The following is a 17,353-nucleotide window of genomic DNA, read 5'->3' as shown; positions in this document are numbered from 1 at the left end:
CATAACATTTGCCCCAAAGCCTTCTTCTTATACTCAATGTAGAAAAACGAGTTCTGTCCTAGATTCCATGCCCCTCCTTGTCCTCTCCTCTCCATCCTCTCACCTCCAGAAAAGGCCAGAGTGGGGTTCACAGCTGCGTTCCCCATGATCACCCAAGCTTCCTGGAAGAAAATCTATGCAGCTTTATTCTAGAACAGGCAAACATGTTTCTACAAAGGAAACTGAATCCAAGCTAACTCCAAACAAACAGCTATTTCTGCTTAAACACATGTCAGCCCTTTATGGTATTGGAACTGAAGATAGCTTAAAAGACAAAACATAGCCAGGATCTTCTTTTCCTCTTTTATTAATTCAAATTAAAAGGAAAAAACTAAAGTAGCCATTTCTGACCTCACAAACATTGTGTTATCTTTTTAATGACATCTTTTTTAAATGGCAAGAGTTATCTTCTTAAAAAATTTTTTACTTCTTTTTTTTTTTTTTTTAATTTTTTACTTCTTAAAAAAACGTTTTTACTGCATGAAAACGGATGTATATGTTTAAATATCAGTTAGAACAATCAGGGAATTGCTGTTCTGGCCACCTCAATCTTCTGACTGCTAATCACCAAATGCAAAGAGAAAACTCACTTAGAATCACCCAACAGAGAATCTGCAATTTGGTTCCGTGCGATGTCTGCAGTAGGTTTCTCCTGCACATACCTGTCGAGACCTGGGCCCCGGGACTCACTTGCTCTGCCCCATGTCATCACCATGATCCAATAGGGAAGGAGGCAGCGTTAGCTGTGACTAGTGCCGTCAGGTCTCCAGGGGAAAGTCCTCCAGTCGGGCTTCAGAGGCTTGGTGTTTCTTAGTCTAGAATCTGAAATCTGAAAAATGACCTTTCTGGTCCAAAAAGAGGTGCTTGTGCCTCTTGCCTTGGTCTTTCTTAATTCCACTCCACACTGCTGCAGTGAGCTCACCCAGCCCCAATGGGCAAGCACCGCGCACCAGAGTTTGATCAGCCGCCGGGTGCGCCAGACGCCCCGGAAGGTGGCATGGCAAAGGTACTTCAGCAGTTTGCTGCACGACGATGAAGCTCTCAAGGGAGAAAAGCTTCCACCTGGACCCGGCCTAGATTCACTTGCAAGTTCCGTGTGCAGAGAGCCCACGTGTGTCAACCCCCACTGCCCACAGGTGGCCAGAGGAAGGCAGAGGCCAAGAGGGTGTCGCAAGCCCTGTGCCTGAGCAGCAGTTAACCTCAAAGCCCGGCTGGAGGGCTGGATCCCTGTTGGGTGCACTGGAAGGGGCCTGCCTGTCGGGTGCTGCCCCAGGCCACGGAGCGGCTCTCTGCTTACTCACCCTCTCACTCCTACGAGGCTTTCCTGATTTCTCTGGTTATGTGAAATGCTATTGTGTCCTTAGGAGGCAACATGGGCCTTCTTTGGTTATTGGGCTTGGCGGTTTACCTTACAGAGCAGCACTTAGAGTCTTGGCGAGGGAAGAGGGTGACCACGACAGTGGGGTGCCCAAGTTGTCCCTGCGGCTCCTTGTCCATGCAGGGGTTCTCAGTTCCCAGTGGTATTTCCTTTAAACCTGTGTGGAGGGGACAGTCGGGAGAGCCCTGCCGACTAATGACCTGCCTCCCCGCGGTGTGGGCTTGGCCCTCTCCAGAGCCATGCTGCCACCTCCCCCAGGGCATTGTCAACATGAACGGAAGTGCTTCCTTCCTGAGATCAGGCCTGTTTATTTTCTTAGCTAATGTCAGAAAGTACAAATAGATTTCATAAATTACTTCATCTGCTTGGTATGAAATGAACACCACCTCAGGTATTTTGTGTGAGCAATTTGAAGTTAGCATTTATTTGTTTCATGTGTGTTTCCAATAACTCTAATAAAGCTTTCATTTCCAAATAAGTGCATGTGTGTTACTATTCATAAGAATATCTATACGTTTGCCATATAAGAGTATTTTTCCAAAAAGCACCAGAGTCAGAAAAGTCCAAATTTGATTTACGCTGTCCCTGAGCCTCCCAGGGCCGTCCACATGTTATTTACTGCTTTTCCTGTCTCGGAGATAAGAGGCTCCAGCGTCAGGCTAAAACAAGTGGGTCAGAGTTCTCCCCAGGCACAGGTCCCGGTGGCGAGCCAAGCACCAAGGGAGATGCAGGCCGCAGGGGCAAGGCCCAGCAGAGCACCCAGTCTGCAGAGAGCATGTGTGACCACAGTCACAGTCGCCGCCATGGCCAGGCTCTCCACCCAGAAGAAATGGTTCTGCGCCAGGGACTGGCCCTGGCTTGGGAAGGCTGCTCTGGCCACCATATTGTCCTTCTTTCTGGCTTCGCTTCCCTTGCCTTTGATTTTTCTCCTTTTCCTGAAATAGCAAATAAGAAAGGAAAAGAATGAGGCTTCCAGAGGCTACAACCTACCACCAGTGAGAGAACATTCACCCAAATCCTACATGATCCCCGTCTGCGACTGGCCTGCATCCACCAAGCCTCAGATAACTTGGTGAAATGTGAACGCAGCTTATGTAAGAGCCCCCTGTGGTGGTCCTTGGGACAAGGTGTCACGATGGTCACTTGGCAGGCCTGAGCTGGGTCGCATGGAGCATGCTGTCAGAGGATAGGGCCTGGGACACACACATCCTCCTTCTGACCCAAATGGCTTCAGAGACAGAAGCATCCAGGTTAGCACAGGTCAAAAAGGTTTAGACAGACAAAGAGTTTGCATATTTTTAATGCTTCAACGCAATGCTTAAACAGCACAGGAAATTCAACATTCGGAGTGATAACTGCATTTAAAGTAACTTCTAACCTGGTGGCAGTTCATGCCTTCTACCTACAAGAACAGGCCCTGAGACCCTTGTTCTTCTCTGTCTGCATATCATCCTGGTGGAAGCACAAAATCTGGTTTAAACCCTTGCTATAGCCTTATTTGTTTGGCTATAAATAAAACATATCTTTTCCATCATCAACATATCTTTCTAGCTGCTGAACATAAAATAGACTCCTAGCTTCCTAAATTGAAATGTCACCTTCCTAATCAGAATTGACAATTGTAAATAACCATCTGGTTGGCTTTTTAAAAAAGTGTCCTATTTTCACAAACATATTTTCCAACAGCTTCATGTGTATTTAAAATGGTAAGCTCAAACTAATCACCTCAATTTCAAGTTCTCGAAGAAACTGACAGTATCGCAGTTTTGAAATGAAGATCCCATTACTCACCTGCCTCGCAACAGAGTTTAACACTGAACTGTGCAGTGTCATCACTGAGGCATACAAAATGAGGGGCCTGCTGTCTCTCTGTGGTCTTTTTTCTGCCCCAGTGATACACATTCTGCAACCGCCAAGTATTGTAACTCCAACTCACTTTTTGAACAAGCAACTTTTGTACTGTCCTTTTATCGTTTGGTTTATGCACTGCTGAGGAACAAAAAAGCTACATAGTTTACTTACTCCTACAGTTAGATATTTTTTTCGAAGTAAGAATATGAAATAAAACGCTGCTTGTCGTTGCTACTTTCTGGCGGACAGGGAAACAACAGGGCGTGTTAAGATTTCCATTGTGTGCAGACTTTCCAAACCCTGGGCTCCCACTGGGAAAATATGTCTATCTCGTGATCTATTCAGTCTTGACCTTTTGACTAATACGCCAACAAAAGGCACATTTATTAGTGATTAATGTGTGTATCTGTGTCCATACCGAGCGGGATCAAGGCCGTCACAGCGCGGCCTCCTCAGGCAGTGTTTCCCACGTGCCCTCGGGTGTGCCTTGGGCTCCTCTGTCCTCCACAAACCTCGATGGTGCCTCCCTCTCCCTAGGAACTCCAGAGACCATGAGCAGAAGCTTATCAGGACTGGGATCAGGGAGGAAGAGGGACCCCAAGAGCAGCCAAAGACCCCCTGGGACATTCTTCCCATTTCCTCGGCATCCTGGAATGCTGAGCTGTCTTTCCATTGCCATCTCCTTGTACAGGGGTCTGCTTCCTCCTCCTCTGTCGCCGTAGGTCTCGGTGGCCAGGGCTCCCCTGCTGAGCAGCTCTTCTCCCACCTGTGACCAACAGAAGCCAAACCCCACTTCCTCCTGAGGTGCCTGCCCTGGGTGGCCACTCCTCACCACAGCCCTCTCCTCAGGTCACCAGATCAATCTCTGTAAAAAGCATGTATTTTCTGAATGTGCATTATCTGTGTTTTTGTTTATAAAAAGTGTTATCTTTGTTGTTTTGAATTTTTTTTTAACAAAATCCTACAGGGCAAGGCCTTTCTGTTCAAAAATATCATTCCTTGTCTGTTCTGTATTCTAAATCTTATTCTGAAGTCATAGATCCTCTGCAGTTGGGCATGATCGGCCTCTCTGTGGATCAGACTTTACCTTAGCTCTCATGTGATGACCGGGTGGCTTCCACCGTGAGAAAGAAAAGGGCACCTAGTTACAAACGGTTTTATAAACCATTTAAGTTTTTTATGAAAAATGAAAATGCTCCACAGTTGTCTGCCTCACACTACGTTCCTTTTTGGAAATCAGTACGTTTCCGCCTGCCTTGCCCTCCACCAAGAGAGACGGACCAAGATGGCGACTCCCTCCCTGTGCATTAGCCAAGACACCCCTCCGCCCTGCTCTTTTTACATTGGAACTAGATACACGCTGTAAGGCTGTATTTGAGATAGGAATGGGCCGAGTCCTCCTGGTGACGCGCACTTGCTCGGGTTGCGTGGCAGTCCCCTGCAGTGGCATCCTTGCCTGGCTCCTGGCCCTCGCAGAGGAGGGGGCAACCCGTGCACCTTTGCAGGGGCACACTGACCACTGGCCTCTCTGAGCCGAATGCCACAGAAGGTGTGCAAGTGTAGAGAGGAAAACGTGGGGGTTTGATGGTGTGGATGGGAGCGAAGGGGTCGTTCTGTTGGACTCCCACAGTCTCGGCAATTCCTCCGGACACCTCACAGGCTGGGTGCTGTCAGGCATCTCTCTTCCAAATGGCCCGAGTTTGCAGAGTAGCTCCAGGGTCTCAGATGCAGGTTACGGGGCCTTCCACGCTGCCCCAGCACTTCCTCTCCTAGAGCCTCGAGAAGGCAGCCGCAGTGGTCACATCTGGGCGCTGCATGGCTGGGCTGGGTTCAGGCCTGCGGGCACCCACTGTGGGTGGCCTGCCCCCTTGGACTCAGAGGTTCCAAAACCAGCAGCAGCCGCCAAAACCCCCTTGAAGCCATAACCCAGAGCTGTCATTCACAGGGTCAGTGGTCATTCAGGAGTAGCCACTGGCTTGGAGAGCCCTTCCCTCCCGTCCCTCCGTCCCGAGTGGTGGGAATGATGGCAGATAACCCAACGCCGAACCTGTACTCACAGGAGGGAAAGCTCTCACTGTGGGCAAAAGCTGCAAAGCACAGGGTGGGCTAGGCCTCTCCTTCCAAAGTACACCCCTTTTAATCCCAGGGACCAATACCTGGGCCTTCTAAATGCACCATGCTGTGAGACTTGGAACTCCAGGCCCAGGAGAAGAGTCGGTGCCACAGTCAGAGAAAGAGCCCCTCCCAGGCTTGCGGCAGGTCTTGAACCTGTGATTAACTCACTTTCATTTACTCCATTGTTTTTTAATGTTAAATCATTTTCCATCAGCTCCATGTGAGGTTTGGGTACTTTTGATTAGTTGTCACTATTTCTAAATCTCAGCATGGTCACGTAGAAATGTTAACTCTTTGGTTCTCCTAGTCACCATTCAGAGGAAGGGTCTAGACTGGTGTGTAGGACTTTGGGGAGCCACACGGGAATAACCAGCCTCTTTGTGTGTTTACATGACCAGTTAACTCTGGGGATGGCATCGACTACAGCCAGCAGAAGAGAGAGAACATCGGGGACCTGATCCAGGAGACGCTGGAAGCCTTCGAGCGCTACGGAGGGGAAGACGCCTTCATCAACATCAAGTACATGGTCCCCACCTACGAGTCGTGCTTGCTGAACTGACGGTGGGAGCAGCTTGCCTGAGAGCCAGGCTTCCCTGGGGCCGCGGTCATCTGTCTCTGCCGCTTTTAGCATCTCATTACTAGTGACTTCTACGCTTTCTTTCTACAGCTGCTAGAATAGTGGCTCATGGGCCACTGGACTGTTCGCCCTATTGAGAGCAAGGCTTTCCGATACATAAATAGTGCCTGTTTCTTAGATTACAATAGTGTACTGTGCTTATTTGTTCTAGGAGAAGAATTGCTTCTTTATACAGCTCAGATGGAGGCAGGAGTTGGAGTTAAACCTTCACTTGTGTAGACAATAAAACTATAATTTTCATACGCAATTCAGCAATTGCTGAGCAGTGTCCGCCTGCCCTGAGGGTGATGTCAGGGGCTGTAAGGGAAGAGTTTGTGCTGACTGCTTAATAGGTGTTTGTCATGGAAGAGAAGCATCAGTTCAGGGTGCCTCTCTAGCAGCTGTGCAGAATAATGTGCTTTGACATTCAATAAAAGTGTTGAATCTATATTCCAATTACAGCAGGAGATTTTTGCAGCCCGTTATAACCTCAGCTATAGACGTAATTAATGCTTCTAGCCTGCTAGTGATCTGGGCTTCGAGGCCTTTCCAGTCTACATCTGGGTGCAGGTGAGGAAGCTGGGGAGGGGCTGGGGTCAGGGTGACGCGTGAAGCGTAACTTTGCAAACAGGGTTTGAAACGGAAAGCAAGGCCGGATCCTGGTGCACCGTGTCATGCACCGCATCTCAGGACCTGGCCTGCTGCTGAGAAGGCAGCCCGCAGTTGGTTGCGGGCTTTTCATCATTCCTGAAAACAGCCCACATGCATCTTCATGATGGCCCCCGTCGGATCTCCCCCAGGCAGCTCTGCCTTCACTTCCTCCTGCTGGTGGAACGGCTCTCATCACGCCGCGGGCAGGTCTGAGGGCAGCATTTCAGGAGTTCATTGAGACAAAGCTAAAGATGTGCACTTTCCATTCAACAAAGAAGGGAAAGGCGGTGCCCAAAGAGAAGACTGAGAGTCACGCTGGACCGCGGCTGTTCAGCCTGCCACCCGGAGCTCCCGGCGTTTGAAACGCAGCCCAGAAAACTTCCTAGGCAGACGCTGGCTTTGCACACCTAAGCAATGCTATACTTGCCCAGAAATGCATAGCCTGAATGCCTTGTTTCTGTAGCAAAATGCAATTTCTGCATAAAAGTGAAGAAATGAGCTGTGTTCCTCCATCCACTGAGCTTTGGCCTCAATATTATTGTTAGTAATTGTCGAAGGCGCAAGTTTCCAAAGGCAAACACCGATTTTGTGAACTAGTTCATTATTCATTTTCACTGATTGCTGTCTCAGCATGTGGATTCTAGCACTTAGATGTCACCACCTAGTTTCTGTAAGCATTTTTTAGAATAAATGGAGATTATAATGATCAGGCAGAACAAATGAGCTCTCACATATAATGTTTGGAAACAACATACCTAGAAGTAGACATGGGAAAATCAAGGAAGGTCTGCTGCACACTATGACGTCCTATTGTACCCGCTAGCTGTGGTCCTGGTCTGTGGTCACACTGGACACCAAAGTTCATAATATTATTATTTGGAAAGACCATGGTTTGTTGGCACCTTCGAAAGCCTGAGCCAGAACAGCTCCTACTAAGTTCAGCTAATAAACACAGATGTGGGCCTGGCTTCTCACCCTCTCATCTTTCGCATCAATACTGCCTGACATGGCTGCCAAGAGCCCCAACTTGGGCTTGGTATTAAAACTTTAGGCTTTATTCCCCAGCTCTGTCACTCATTGGCTGTGCTGTCTTGGGCAGATTACTTAACGTCTCTGACCTCATGTGTCCTCAGCTGTGATGTGAAGGTTACCCCTGCCTGCAAGGGTGCTGTGAGCATCAGAGGTTTTTCCATATAAAGTACCAGCATCGTTTCTCACACTCACTGAGCTTTTATTTCAGAGAGAAACAGCATGAAGGATAACTCATTTTTACCCCAATAGAGCAATATGCCTTTGAAAACTCCTATGGTGCTCCTAGCATGGAAGTGGTGAGCTCCTTGAAATAAGGGGATCATTTTGCAGAAAAAACAAAACAACTGCACAGGCAACACCTGGAGACTGAAAAGCCAAACAAGACAGAACACACATCTTCGCTGGTTTACTAATATAGAATCAGGAAAGGTCTGCTTTCTCTTAGCGTCAGTTTACTCCAGACTTGGCTTCAACTCTCCCAAATAATTCCTCAAACTCAAAAGGCGGGGGCTGTGGTGTAGTTCAGCGGTAGAACACTTGCCTAACATGAATGAGGCCCTGGGTTTGTCCCCAGCAGGGAGGAGGAGGAGGAGAAGGAGGAGGAGAGGGAGGGGGGAGGGGGGGGGGAGAGAGAGAGAGAGAGAGAGAGAGAGAGAGAGAGAGAGAGAGAGAGAGGGATGGGCCCTCTCCGGCCTCCAGGCCTGGGCTAGGTGGAGGCTCTCTCGTCCGCTGCGTGCCTACAGGACTCTTGCCTTCGAGCTCTCTGATGAAGCACTGAGCACAGCACAGACGTGCCAGGCAGGGCTTGTCTGTCTGCTCTGATGCGGTTATACTGACTCAAAGATGCCACTCAGGAGTAGCAGTTAAAGGACGCTACAAGTAGGACCCTGGAGAGCAGAGCCCACGGGCCAGTGGGTCTGTCACTCGGGAGCTTGTGCGGCAGGGGCAAGCCAGGTCACTGCAAGGGCCCGATGATGGATGCAGGCACAGTGGTCACAGCAAGGCCACAGCCCACACTGGGCGGTCGAAGTCTCCCTACCACTGGTCACAAGGCAGCTTGGGCAAGCTATGTCAATTCTCTAAAACTCAAATCCTTCATCCAAAAGTACGCTCAATGATGTCTACTCTGCGGGTTCGTTACAAGCATTGTATGAAAAGCTCACGTCCCTGAAGAGCTCAGCAGAATGCCGGCCTGGTGTCTGGAGCCTGCGGTGTCCACCCATGTGGACCCCAGGGAGGGTGGGCTCTCGTTGACTGACAAGACCACCCTCCATGGGGGTGGTCTCTGCCCCTCTCACCAGCATAGGTTGTGGCTGAAACACAGTTCCAGGTGAGAAGGACCTAGGACTTTCACAGTCACCACCCTCCTGGAAAGCACCCTCAGGAGAGTGACCTCCCCTCCCCCAGTGCCACAAGAACAGCCGGCTAAGTCTTGAGATGCGTCTGGCTGCAATACAGAACTGGAAAGCCGTGAAAGGGTGGCGTGTTTGGAAAACATTGTCAAAACTAAGATTTCCTAAATAAAGAAAGCCTAAGCCTCCCTGGGGTGTACTTGCATGAGGTTCTGGAGAAGTCTGGTGCAGGCCGTGGGACGTCTCATGGTGCTAACTTAAAAAGCAAAAACAGAGCAATCCTAGGTCTGTCTCAACACCCACTGCATCTCTCCCTTCTTCCAGCGATTTTGAAATGCTTATCACCAGCTCCTTCTCAGCAAAAGCTGGGAGGCTCAAAGAAGCTCCCGGAGATGCAGCACACCTGAGGAATCACCCCACTGTCGCAGGTGTGCATCCCCCTCAGACAGGAGCCACCCATCGGCTCCATTTCACCATCCCCAGGAGCCTTTGTCTTCAGCAAACTGAAACTGGCTTCGGTCAAGTTCCCACTGACCCCAGTCAATGTGTGACTGGGCCCTAATCATCCAGGCCCAGAAGGACTGGGCACTCACAGCTGGACCAGGGGTGTCCATGTCGGACTGGGGCAGCTGGGGGGGTGAATATTCTCAGCTCCTCCAGCTCCTCTCCAGGGTCCCCAGGGCCTGCTGCGTGCTCACAAAACACCATGTTCTTCCAAGGCCCAGAAAGAAGGGCTTTCCCAAGTTCAACCAACACGCGTCCTTTAAAAAGCCACATCGGAAGCGAGTTCTCCTTCCTGTCTCCTTGTGTGCTCTGGAACCACCATTTCTTTGCTCCATAGGGAACCTGAGCATGATGTCCCGGGTACTGGAGGGGCAACTCTGAAATAATCCCTGCTCCCCGCTCCACTGGGATTATCTGTAATCATGACGGTTTACTACAAAAGGAACGGTAAGTATCCTCTCTGCCCTGCCGTGGGGGGTGGGGGGACACAAGCATGCTTGGCTTATCAAGAGCATTTTCCAACAGGAAAATACATCTTGGTGTTGAATCTGATTCTAAAAATATCTCCCACCATCTTGGTCTCTTTTGCAGTCTTAAATGTGTGAGCGTGTACTCACTGGATGGGAATGCAACGCACAGGGTGGGCTTTGTTTCCGAGCAACCCCAAGTGACAGTGGCTTCCCCTCTGGTTCGGGGGCTACTGCTGACATTAAGGAGGAATGCAGCAGCTGCAGAAGGTAGCCCGTGCCCTCCTCAAGGAGGGGTTTTATTATTGGGGCTCTTACCCAGTTTTAGGCCTCGATCCTGGGGTAAGTGACTGGACAATTCGCCAGTTCTCTTACCCGCAGCTGAGGGCATAGACAGATACTCAGGGCAAGTGCACTCTGCTCACTGGTTTCCTCGCGTTTCTGTTTCAAGGGTCGGCTTTTGCTTTCCCCAGTGGGAATATTTTTAAGGTACTTGGATGCTTGGCTCATTTCTACTTTGCCAAGTTTCTGTAAGTTTAAATCTGGGTGAAAGGATACGTTCTCTTCCTGTGCTTGATAAGTCTGAGAATTTATTACTTTAGTTTCTCTTTTATTTAGAAATTATTGAGAAATATTGCCTTGCCTTAAGAATCCTTTGGAAACTATGCACCCTCTACCCAGATGAGCGTACATTACACACAGAATCCAGATGGTAATCTCAGGGCATTGTGATCTGTCCTGATCCCATCCAGGCACCAAGGAAGCCCAGGTCTGTAACTCCAGGGTTAGAAGGTAAATCCAGGTGCACCCACCCAGAAAGGGCAGCGCTTCCACTGGGAGAAGCGAGGAGAACGTGCTGTCTGCTCGCCTGCGAGCACCGGGGAGGTGGAGGCGGACTCACTGAAGAAGGCGCGGTCACCGGGGAGGACTGCTGACGCTCAGACTCGTGGTCTCCTCTCGGCCTCCTTGGCTGCTCCCTCTCCTCTGCCTGACCTCCCACCCTCGCAGGACCCAGGGCTTGGGCCTCAGCCTCTTCCTGCTGCACCTCCAGCTGTGACCTAGGAATGGCACCCAGCCCCACGGCTGCACATGCCATCTCTCACCCCTGACTCTCGAATTTAACTCGGGGCCCCATCTGCCCACCGCCCACTGGACTTTTCCACCAGCACGTCAAAAACCAGATAAATGAACCAAATCCAATTCCTTCCACTCTCTGATCTGCTCCCCCCACATACACCATGCTCCGGGCCTCAGCCCAACAGCCCTCCACCCCTGATATTCCACATCTGGACCAGAACCTCACAAAGCCTGTCTGCCAAGCCTCGTTCTGGCTCCCTCTACCTCGTCTAGACCAACTAGCCATCTTGCCTATCTACCTCCCTGTGGGGTAGCCTCTCCTGGAATCCAGTGACCCTTTCAACACAAACCCCCAAAGCTCCCCATCCCAGCACTGAGGTGAAGCCCGCGGGGACCGCGTGTTGCAGGAGCCACGAGGTCCCATTGCTCTGAGTGATTCCTTCCACAGTCCCAATTCCGGGTGGTGGGGCAGCCTCGCTGTGTGTTGGGGTCCAATGGGGCCTGCAAGTTGTCACCCCAGAGCTTGGCACTAGCAGTCCCCTAGGCCAGGTGTGCACTCTGCTCCTCCCCGGCCTCATTCTGGGCCTCCCTCAGAAGGCCACTCTTGACGATTAAGAAGCTGTGGTGAATGTGTGCAATGACGTCCTACTCAGCCACCAAGAAGAATGAACTTACGGCATTCGCCAGGAAGTGGATGGAAATGGAGACTCTCACACTCAGTGAAATTAGTCAAACTCAGAAGCTCAAAGGCTGAGTATTTTCTCTCATATGCAGAAGCCACCCACCCCCGTGACTTAGAGATCACTGGACTATCTGAGGGTCTCCGTCTCAAAGGAGGAAGAATCATCAACCCAGTGTTAGATCCACCGAAGACCCAGGACTGTAAAATACAAAAGGGCTGTGCTATGGGGATCGCCATTCACACCATTCTGTTTAAACCAAGTCGGAGGGAAGTATTTTAAATATCCCTGGAGCTCCCAGAAACGGGAGCCTCCCAGACAGAGAGATGAATGTCCCCCGTGGGCACAGCACCAGTGTCGCAGACTCCGTCTGCCTCCACGTGTCTGGCTGGCTGCTCTTGGGAACCGTGCAGCCTCACCTTCCAGACCTCAGTGAGGCTGCAGTCAGGGTGTGGTCCCTTCCAAACAGGTCCCAGTCCCATGTACACTCCTTGTAGGGGCCTCGAGCAGAAAGGGGCTCAAGCATCCATTTAAATCCACATCCTCGAAGACGCTCAGCAGAACTGACCCGAGGGTCCTAAGCCCTTGGCCACCAGCATTAACCCCAGCATACTCTAGATCAGTGGTTCCCAAAGTAGGGTCCCTGGCACAGCAGCATCACCTGGGAGTTTAGAGACAGGCTAGTTCTTGGGGTGCTGCTCATTATTACCAAATCCAACTCCAGGCTGAGGCCTGCTGGTCTTCCAGGTGACAGAAGTGTCCTGCGCAGTGGTGAGCCACTGTCCCAAACCAAGGCTTTGCCCAGACATTAATTCCCAGCCCTTCAGAAGGCCCAGATGAGCTGAAAGTCGGGGGTCCTCAAGCCGGGGGCTCCACGGGTCCTGCTTTCAAGGTGGCCACTCCCGTGATTCTCCATTAGGTAAGAGGACTCTTCAGGGAACTGAATCTGATTCAGACTTCAGGACTCTAGGAAGCCTTCACCTCCCCTCGTCAGGAAGACAGCCAGATTGTCCCCACTCTGCAGAATGTCCCTGAGAACAATATGGCTGACATCAGCCAGTGAAAAGCCATGGTTAAACCCGTGTTCTTTGCTTCAAGCATTATCAGGAAAACAAAAAGGCTTAGACGTCTCCCTGCTGGAGGTAGCCATTCCAAGTAGTCACTGTCATTGTCATCTCTATATGTGAAGCTTAAAAAAAAAAAATTAGTCAGTTATGTTAATACAAAAAGGGAACTTTCTAGTGAAGGCTCAAAATGCAAGGAATTTGGATCAGCTGAACCGACTGACGCGTGACTTTGCTACCAGACACACGCCTGCTGAGCAAGATGGCTCTGTTAGCGTTTCCTCGTGGCCGCAGGTCTAAGTCTCCGTGGGTTGGTGAAAGCAACCTACAGCTAAAACTATGTCCACATGCAGCAAGGCCCACGTGTCCCTGGATTCTGGGAGATGCATAATCGGGGCATTCTAGAAGCACAGCTTTAAATGGTCTTTCTGTTCCCGCCTCATGCATCTGGGGCCGTGGACGTTATATCCAAATGCAGCCAGAAAAATGTCCCATAAAGAACTTTATTGACAAAAAGGTAAATTTCTAATCACCCTTTCAGTAGGCTTCATTCAGAAGGGGTACTGTGTCATAAGAGCAGGATTTTTATGGCCCTCTTAGGAATTCTCCATATTAAAAGAATGTTTTCAGTTTAGAGAGAACCCAACTGCAAAACATTCCTGAACTGTGACCGGCTTTGCCCTGATCTCACATTATGTGGTGGATCTTTGTCTCCCGGAGGGGAGGGGAGGACGACCTCCTGCTTGCTGTGCTGTTTTGCCATTGCAGAGCTCAACAACCAAAAGGATTAAAATGCCCCGTTGCAAAGCAATTCAAGGACATGCTTGAATTGCTAATAGCGTCACTAACACGGCAGGGGCCACATGTGTAACAAATACCACCATGTCCCACAAAGGAGTCCTGACTAAGGAAAGCTTTCCTCTGGAAAAGGTCTGCAGGAACCCAAGAGCAGTTGCCCCCTGCGGTGAGGGAGCCCACCACGGGCTCATGGGAGCTCACCTTCCCTCCTCGGGTGGTTCCTGGGGAGACCCAGCACGGCATGTGAGAGGCACAGGGCAAGGAATGTGGGGGGTCATCAGCGTGACCGGCACACAAGAGCAAACTTTGTACTGTCTGTAGAGAAGGGAGTTAAAACCTGAATCCCGTTCACAGCAGGGCTGTAAAACAAGTAGAAGGTGACCCCGGAGATTTGTGATAGTCTGGAGGATTATAGCTAGAGAGGGATGGCGTCCTATAGATGCACCCGCGTCCTAGGTCAGTCTTCAAAACAGAGACCTGACTCCAATCCAGAAGATAAAATGAAGCCCAGGGCTGGTGGGAGGGGTGAGAAAGCCTGTGCAGCTGGGCCCCGGCTCAGGCCAAGCTCCAGACTCTCTAGAGTATTGATCCCCAGTAGGACCCAGGCAGCCTCAGTTCCCCACCTGGAAATGGGCGGACGACGAGGCGGTGGAAGGAGGCCTGTCAGGCCCGAGGCTGACCTTTCCATAGGAAACACTCCAAACACACGGGAAAAGACAGAAACATAAAACGAACACCGAGTACAGAAATAGAAATGAGAGTATGTGGCCACTGTGGCCACAGTGACAGCACCCCATGCTGCTCTGGTAAGGTCTGCCACCAGCGTGTGCCTAAGATTGTGTTCTACCCCGCCCCCCGCACTCACAGTGACCGGAGCTATGGGGGACCCTGGGGAGCCGCATTTTCAGCCGGGGTGAACACGGCCTCTGTCACTTGGAAGTGGTTTCCACTGCATTTTATGGCGAGAGTGTCGGCTTGGCTCAGTTCTCCTGCAAAAGACACATGGCCTCTGCTCATGGGCCACCCGACTCCCCTTTGCCATCGTCCGCCTGCCCTCCCAGTCTCCGGCTCCACCCTCTTCTTTCAAGAGCCCGCACCGCGCCCGGTGTTTAAATCCGTCCCATGGCTCCTTGAACACAGTGGGCATGAGACTCACGCCGCCAGCCCGACACCTCTTTCTACTGTCCACAGAGATGACAGCTCCAGGCGTGGAGGTCTCCCTACTGATGGTGCCCCCAGGTGGGGAAGGAGGCCGGGGGGCGGGGTGGGCCCAGAGCCTCCTCCCCACGGGCCAGACGCATGCTCCCGCAGCCCGGGCCTGAGAGTCTGGAGCTTTCTGTGCGCCCCTACTCGCTCCTGGGCAGAGTTTGGTCCTGCTGCCCATGGTGCCTCTGCCCCAAGGCTGGAGAAGAGCTGCAGAGCATCGGTGGGGACAACTGAGGCCCAGGATGTGCCGGCTGGGCAGGGGACTGCAGGTCAGCAGGCCTCTCCAGGCCTGAGTAAGATCATCACTCTTGCTCACAGCAACCCGCGAGGTGGGCGAGGGGCGTCACAGATGAGGAAACCAGCGTTCAGAGAAGGGAAGTGACTCTCCTTCACAGCGCCCTGATGAAGCGTGAAGGCCAGCGAGGTCTGGGCTAGTTGTGCCCAGGCCCGGTCCTTCTTGCGGCTCACCACCATGGGCATCTCCTGAGGAGCTGGAGGAAGCAGGCCAGGCTCTGCTCACACAAAGAGTTCACAGTTTCCGTGAAAGTGTTCCCGGGGGGCCTTTAAACCCCACTCCAAGCTGACCCAGGTGACAGGACTTCCCCTCTGGAAGCTTCGAGAAGGGCCACCGGTCACAGAGGCTCCCACCCTGGGCAGGAAGTCGGCCTTCAGAGGCTCAGAGTCCTTAGCACCTGGGCATGCTGAGTCCAAGCAGGGACATCCACACTTCAAGAAGGGGCAAAGCCATGAAGAGCCCGTGTGGGGAGGGGCTCCCTCCTCCCGGTGCTGCACCGTGGCCCCTCCCGGTGCATGGTTGGCATGTGATTGGCATGTCCATCCCTGAGACGCTTCCCATTTCCTCCTGTTGGGAACCACAGTCCCTTCCTTTCTCCCTGTCACCGGCACCCAGAACTGACCCAAGCAGCACTTCCCTCATAGGTCCAGCCCAAGACAGCACTTATTCTTGACTCAGAGCTTTCTGGTTTCTACCTCTGGGTGGTGTGAGGGGCCCTGCCCAAGCTGAATCCAGAGACCAGGTTCTCAGACCAGCTGATCCAAACAGCTGGGAGTCGGGGCCAAGTAACTCAACTCCCCTGGTCCTCTGTTCCCCTTCTGTGTTGGAGGAATGTCTTGATCCCAAAGTTTCTTCCAAATATCAGATTCTGCGATTCTGGTCTGTGGTGACAGAGGACAGTCCTCTCTCCTTCTGCCTCCGTGGGGGCAGTGAGCAAGTGACCCCAATCTGAAGCCGTCTGCAGGGGACGGCACTCTCCTCCCAGAGAGAGGCCACCCTCCCTGGGCCCAAGACTTTCTCAGGGAGGAAGTGGGACTGGGCCCAAGGTTGTCTGCCGGGGCCTGGGAACCCCCCGATGTGGCAGGGTGGAGAGCATCGTGTGCCAGCCTGTAGCCCTTCCGGGGCTCCTGGGGCACCGCTGCCAGTGGCTGCTTTCACCAGGACTGAAAGGGCCAGGATGCCAGCACTTTCCCACAGTCCCTCCCTGCTGGACAGGCACTTGCCATGGCCGTCACGCAAAGAGCTGTTCTTGTCTTCCTTTACTTCCTTGCCCTCCTTTTAATCCTCTCTGGCCTGATGTAGGCAAATCCCAACAGCCAAGCCTGTCCCCTGGGACCATTCAGGGTAGGACCCCACTCCAGGCCTGTCCCACCAGGACCCCTCCTCCCCCTCCTCCTACGTTCCCCCCGTTTCCCAGCCTTCAAAGACTAGAACTGCTGCTTTGGGGGAAGGAGGGATGATGGTCCTGATTCTAAAGGAATAAGGACGGTAGTTTGATTCAATTAGAAATGAGGCAAGGGATGGGAGGTGACAGGCTTTTAAAGCACTGGTCCCCTGCGAGGGCTGTCTTGGGTTATAACTTCCTGTTCCATCACACCATCCACCGTGGGCCATCTATTCCTCACAGGTGCACTTCCGACCTGCCTTGGAGGACATGAGGAACCCAGAGGTGGGGGAGCCTGGCCTCCGCTTCTCCCAGCCTCCAGCGGCACCCCAGGGGCAGGAGCAGGCTGCATGGCCGCCGCCTGCAGGTCCCCTGCCCTGCCTTCTCCCCAGCACCCCTCCCTGCCCTTTGCCCAGTCCCACTCGTTTTCCTCTTCTTTGTTTCGCTCTCTGGGGTCCAGTGAATCTCTGGGCAGTTTCTGGGTCCACCAAAATAAAACAGTGATGTCCTCCAGCAACGAAATGATGCTGCATGAATGAAGGGTGGCGTGGGGGAGGGGCGTGGAGAGGGACCAGAGAACCCACACCGGGAAGGGGAATGAGGAGGAGCTGTGGTCTCCTCACGCGCAGCAGATGAGGGTCAGGGGGCCGGCTCTCCTGGACCAGGGGTGTTTGCTCCCGTGGTTCTCTGGTGCTTCCTGCTACTCTCTCAGAACACATCTGAGCTGCCTCACAGGAGCCTCTCCAAGGTGGGCAGCAAGTGTGATTCCCCTGTCGAGGAGCAAGATTCTCCCCACCTGCCACTTCAAGAAAGCTCTTGTGACCCCTCAGTGGCCATCGATCCT

The 17,353-nt window shown here is 52.1% G+C and overlaps 1 protein-coding gene and 1 long non-coding RNA gene across 2 annotated transcripts in view; both read left to right on the top strand.

The window, feature by feature from the left end:
- The window catches only part of Pacrg (parkin coregulated), a 487,764-nt gene extending 481,309 nt beyond the window's left edge, over positions 1-6,455 (top strand). Inside the window, exon 5 of the mRNA XM_046449435.2 lies at positions 5,782-6,455. Within this exon, the coding sequence (XP_046305391.1) occupies positions 5,782-5,942 (161 nt within the window). The 3' untranslated portion in view covers positions 5,943-6,455. The remainder of the gene's footprint in view (positions 1-5,781) is intronic.
- A 3,198-nt stretch (positions 6,456-9,653) lies between these two features.
- LOC124095873 (uncharacterized) lies at positions 9,654-17,022 on the top strand. Its single transcript, XR_006852668.2, has 2 exons — positions 9,654-9,985; positions 16,753-17,022. It is a non-coding gene; the product is annotated as an uncharacterized LOC124095873 (long non-coding RNA).
- The last annotated feature ends 331 nt before the right edge of the window (positions 17,023-17,353 follow it).

This window comes from Marmota monax, unplaced genomic scaffold (assembly GCF_021218885.2).
Source record: "Marmota monax isolate L192 unplaced genomic scaffold, Marmota_monax_Labrador192_F-V1.1 WCK01_AAM20220418_F8-fsc00083, whole genome shotgun sequence".
In the NCBI taxonomy this organism is placed as follows: domain Eukaryota; kingdom Metazoa; phylum Chordata; class Mammalia; order Rodentia; family Sciuridae; genus Marmota; species Marmota monax.
The sequence above is the reverse complement of the archived record's forward strand: the minus strand, read 5'-3'. Positions and strand labels throughout refer to the sequence as shown.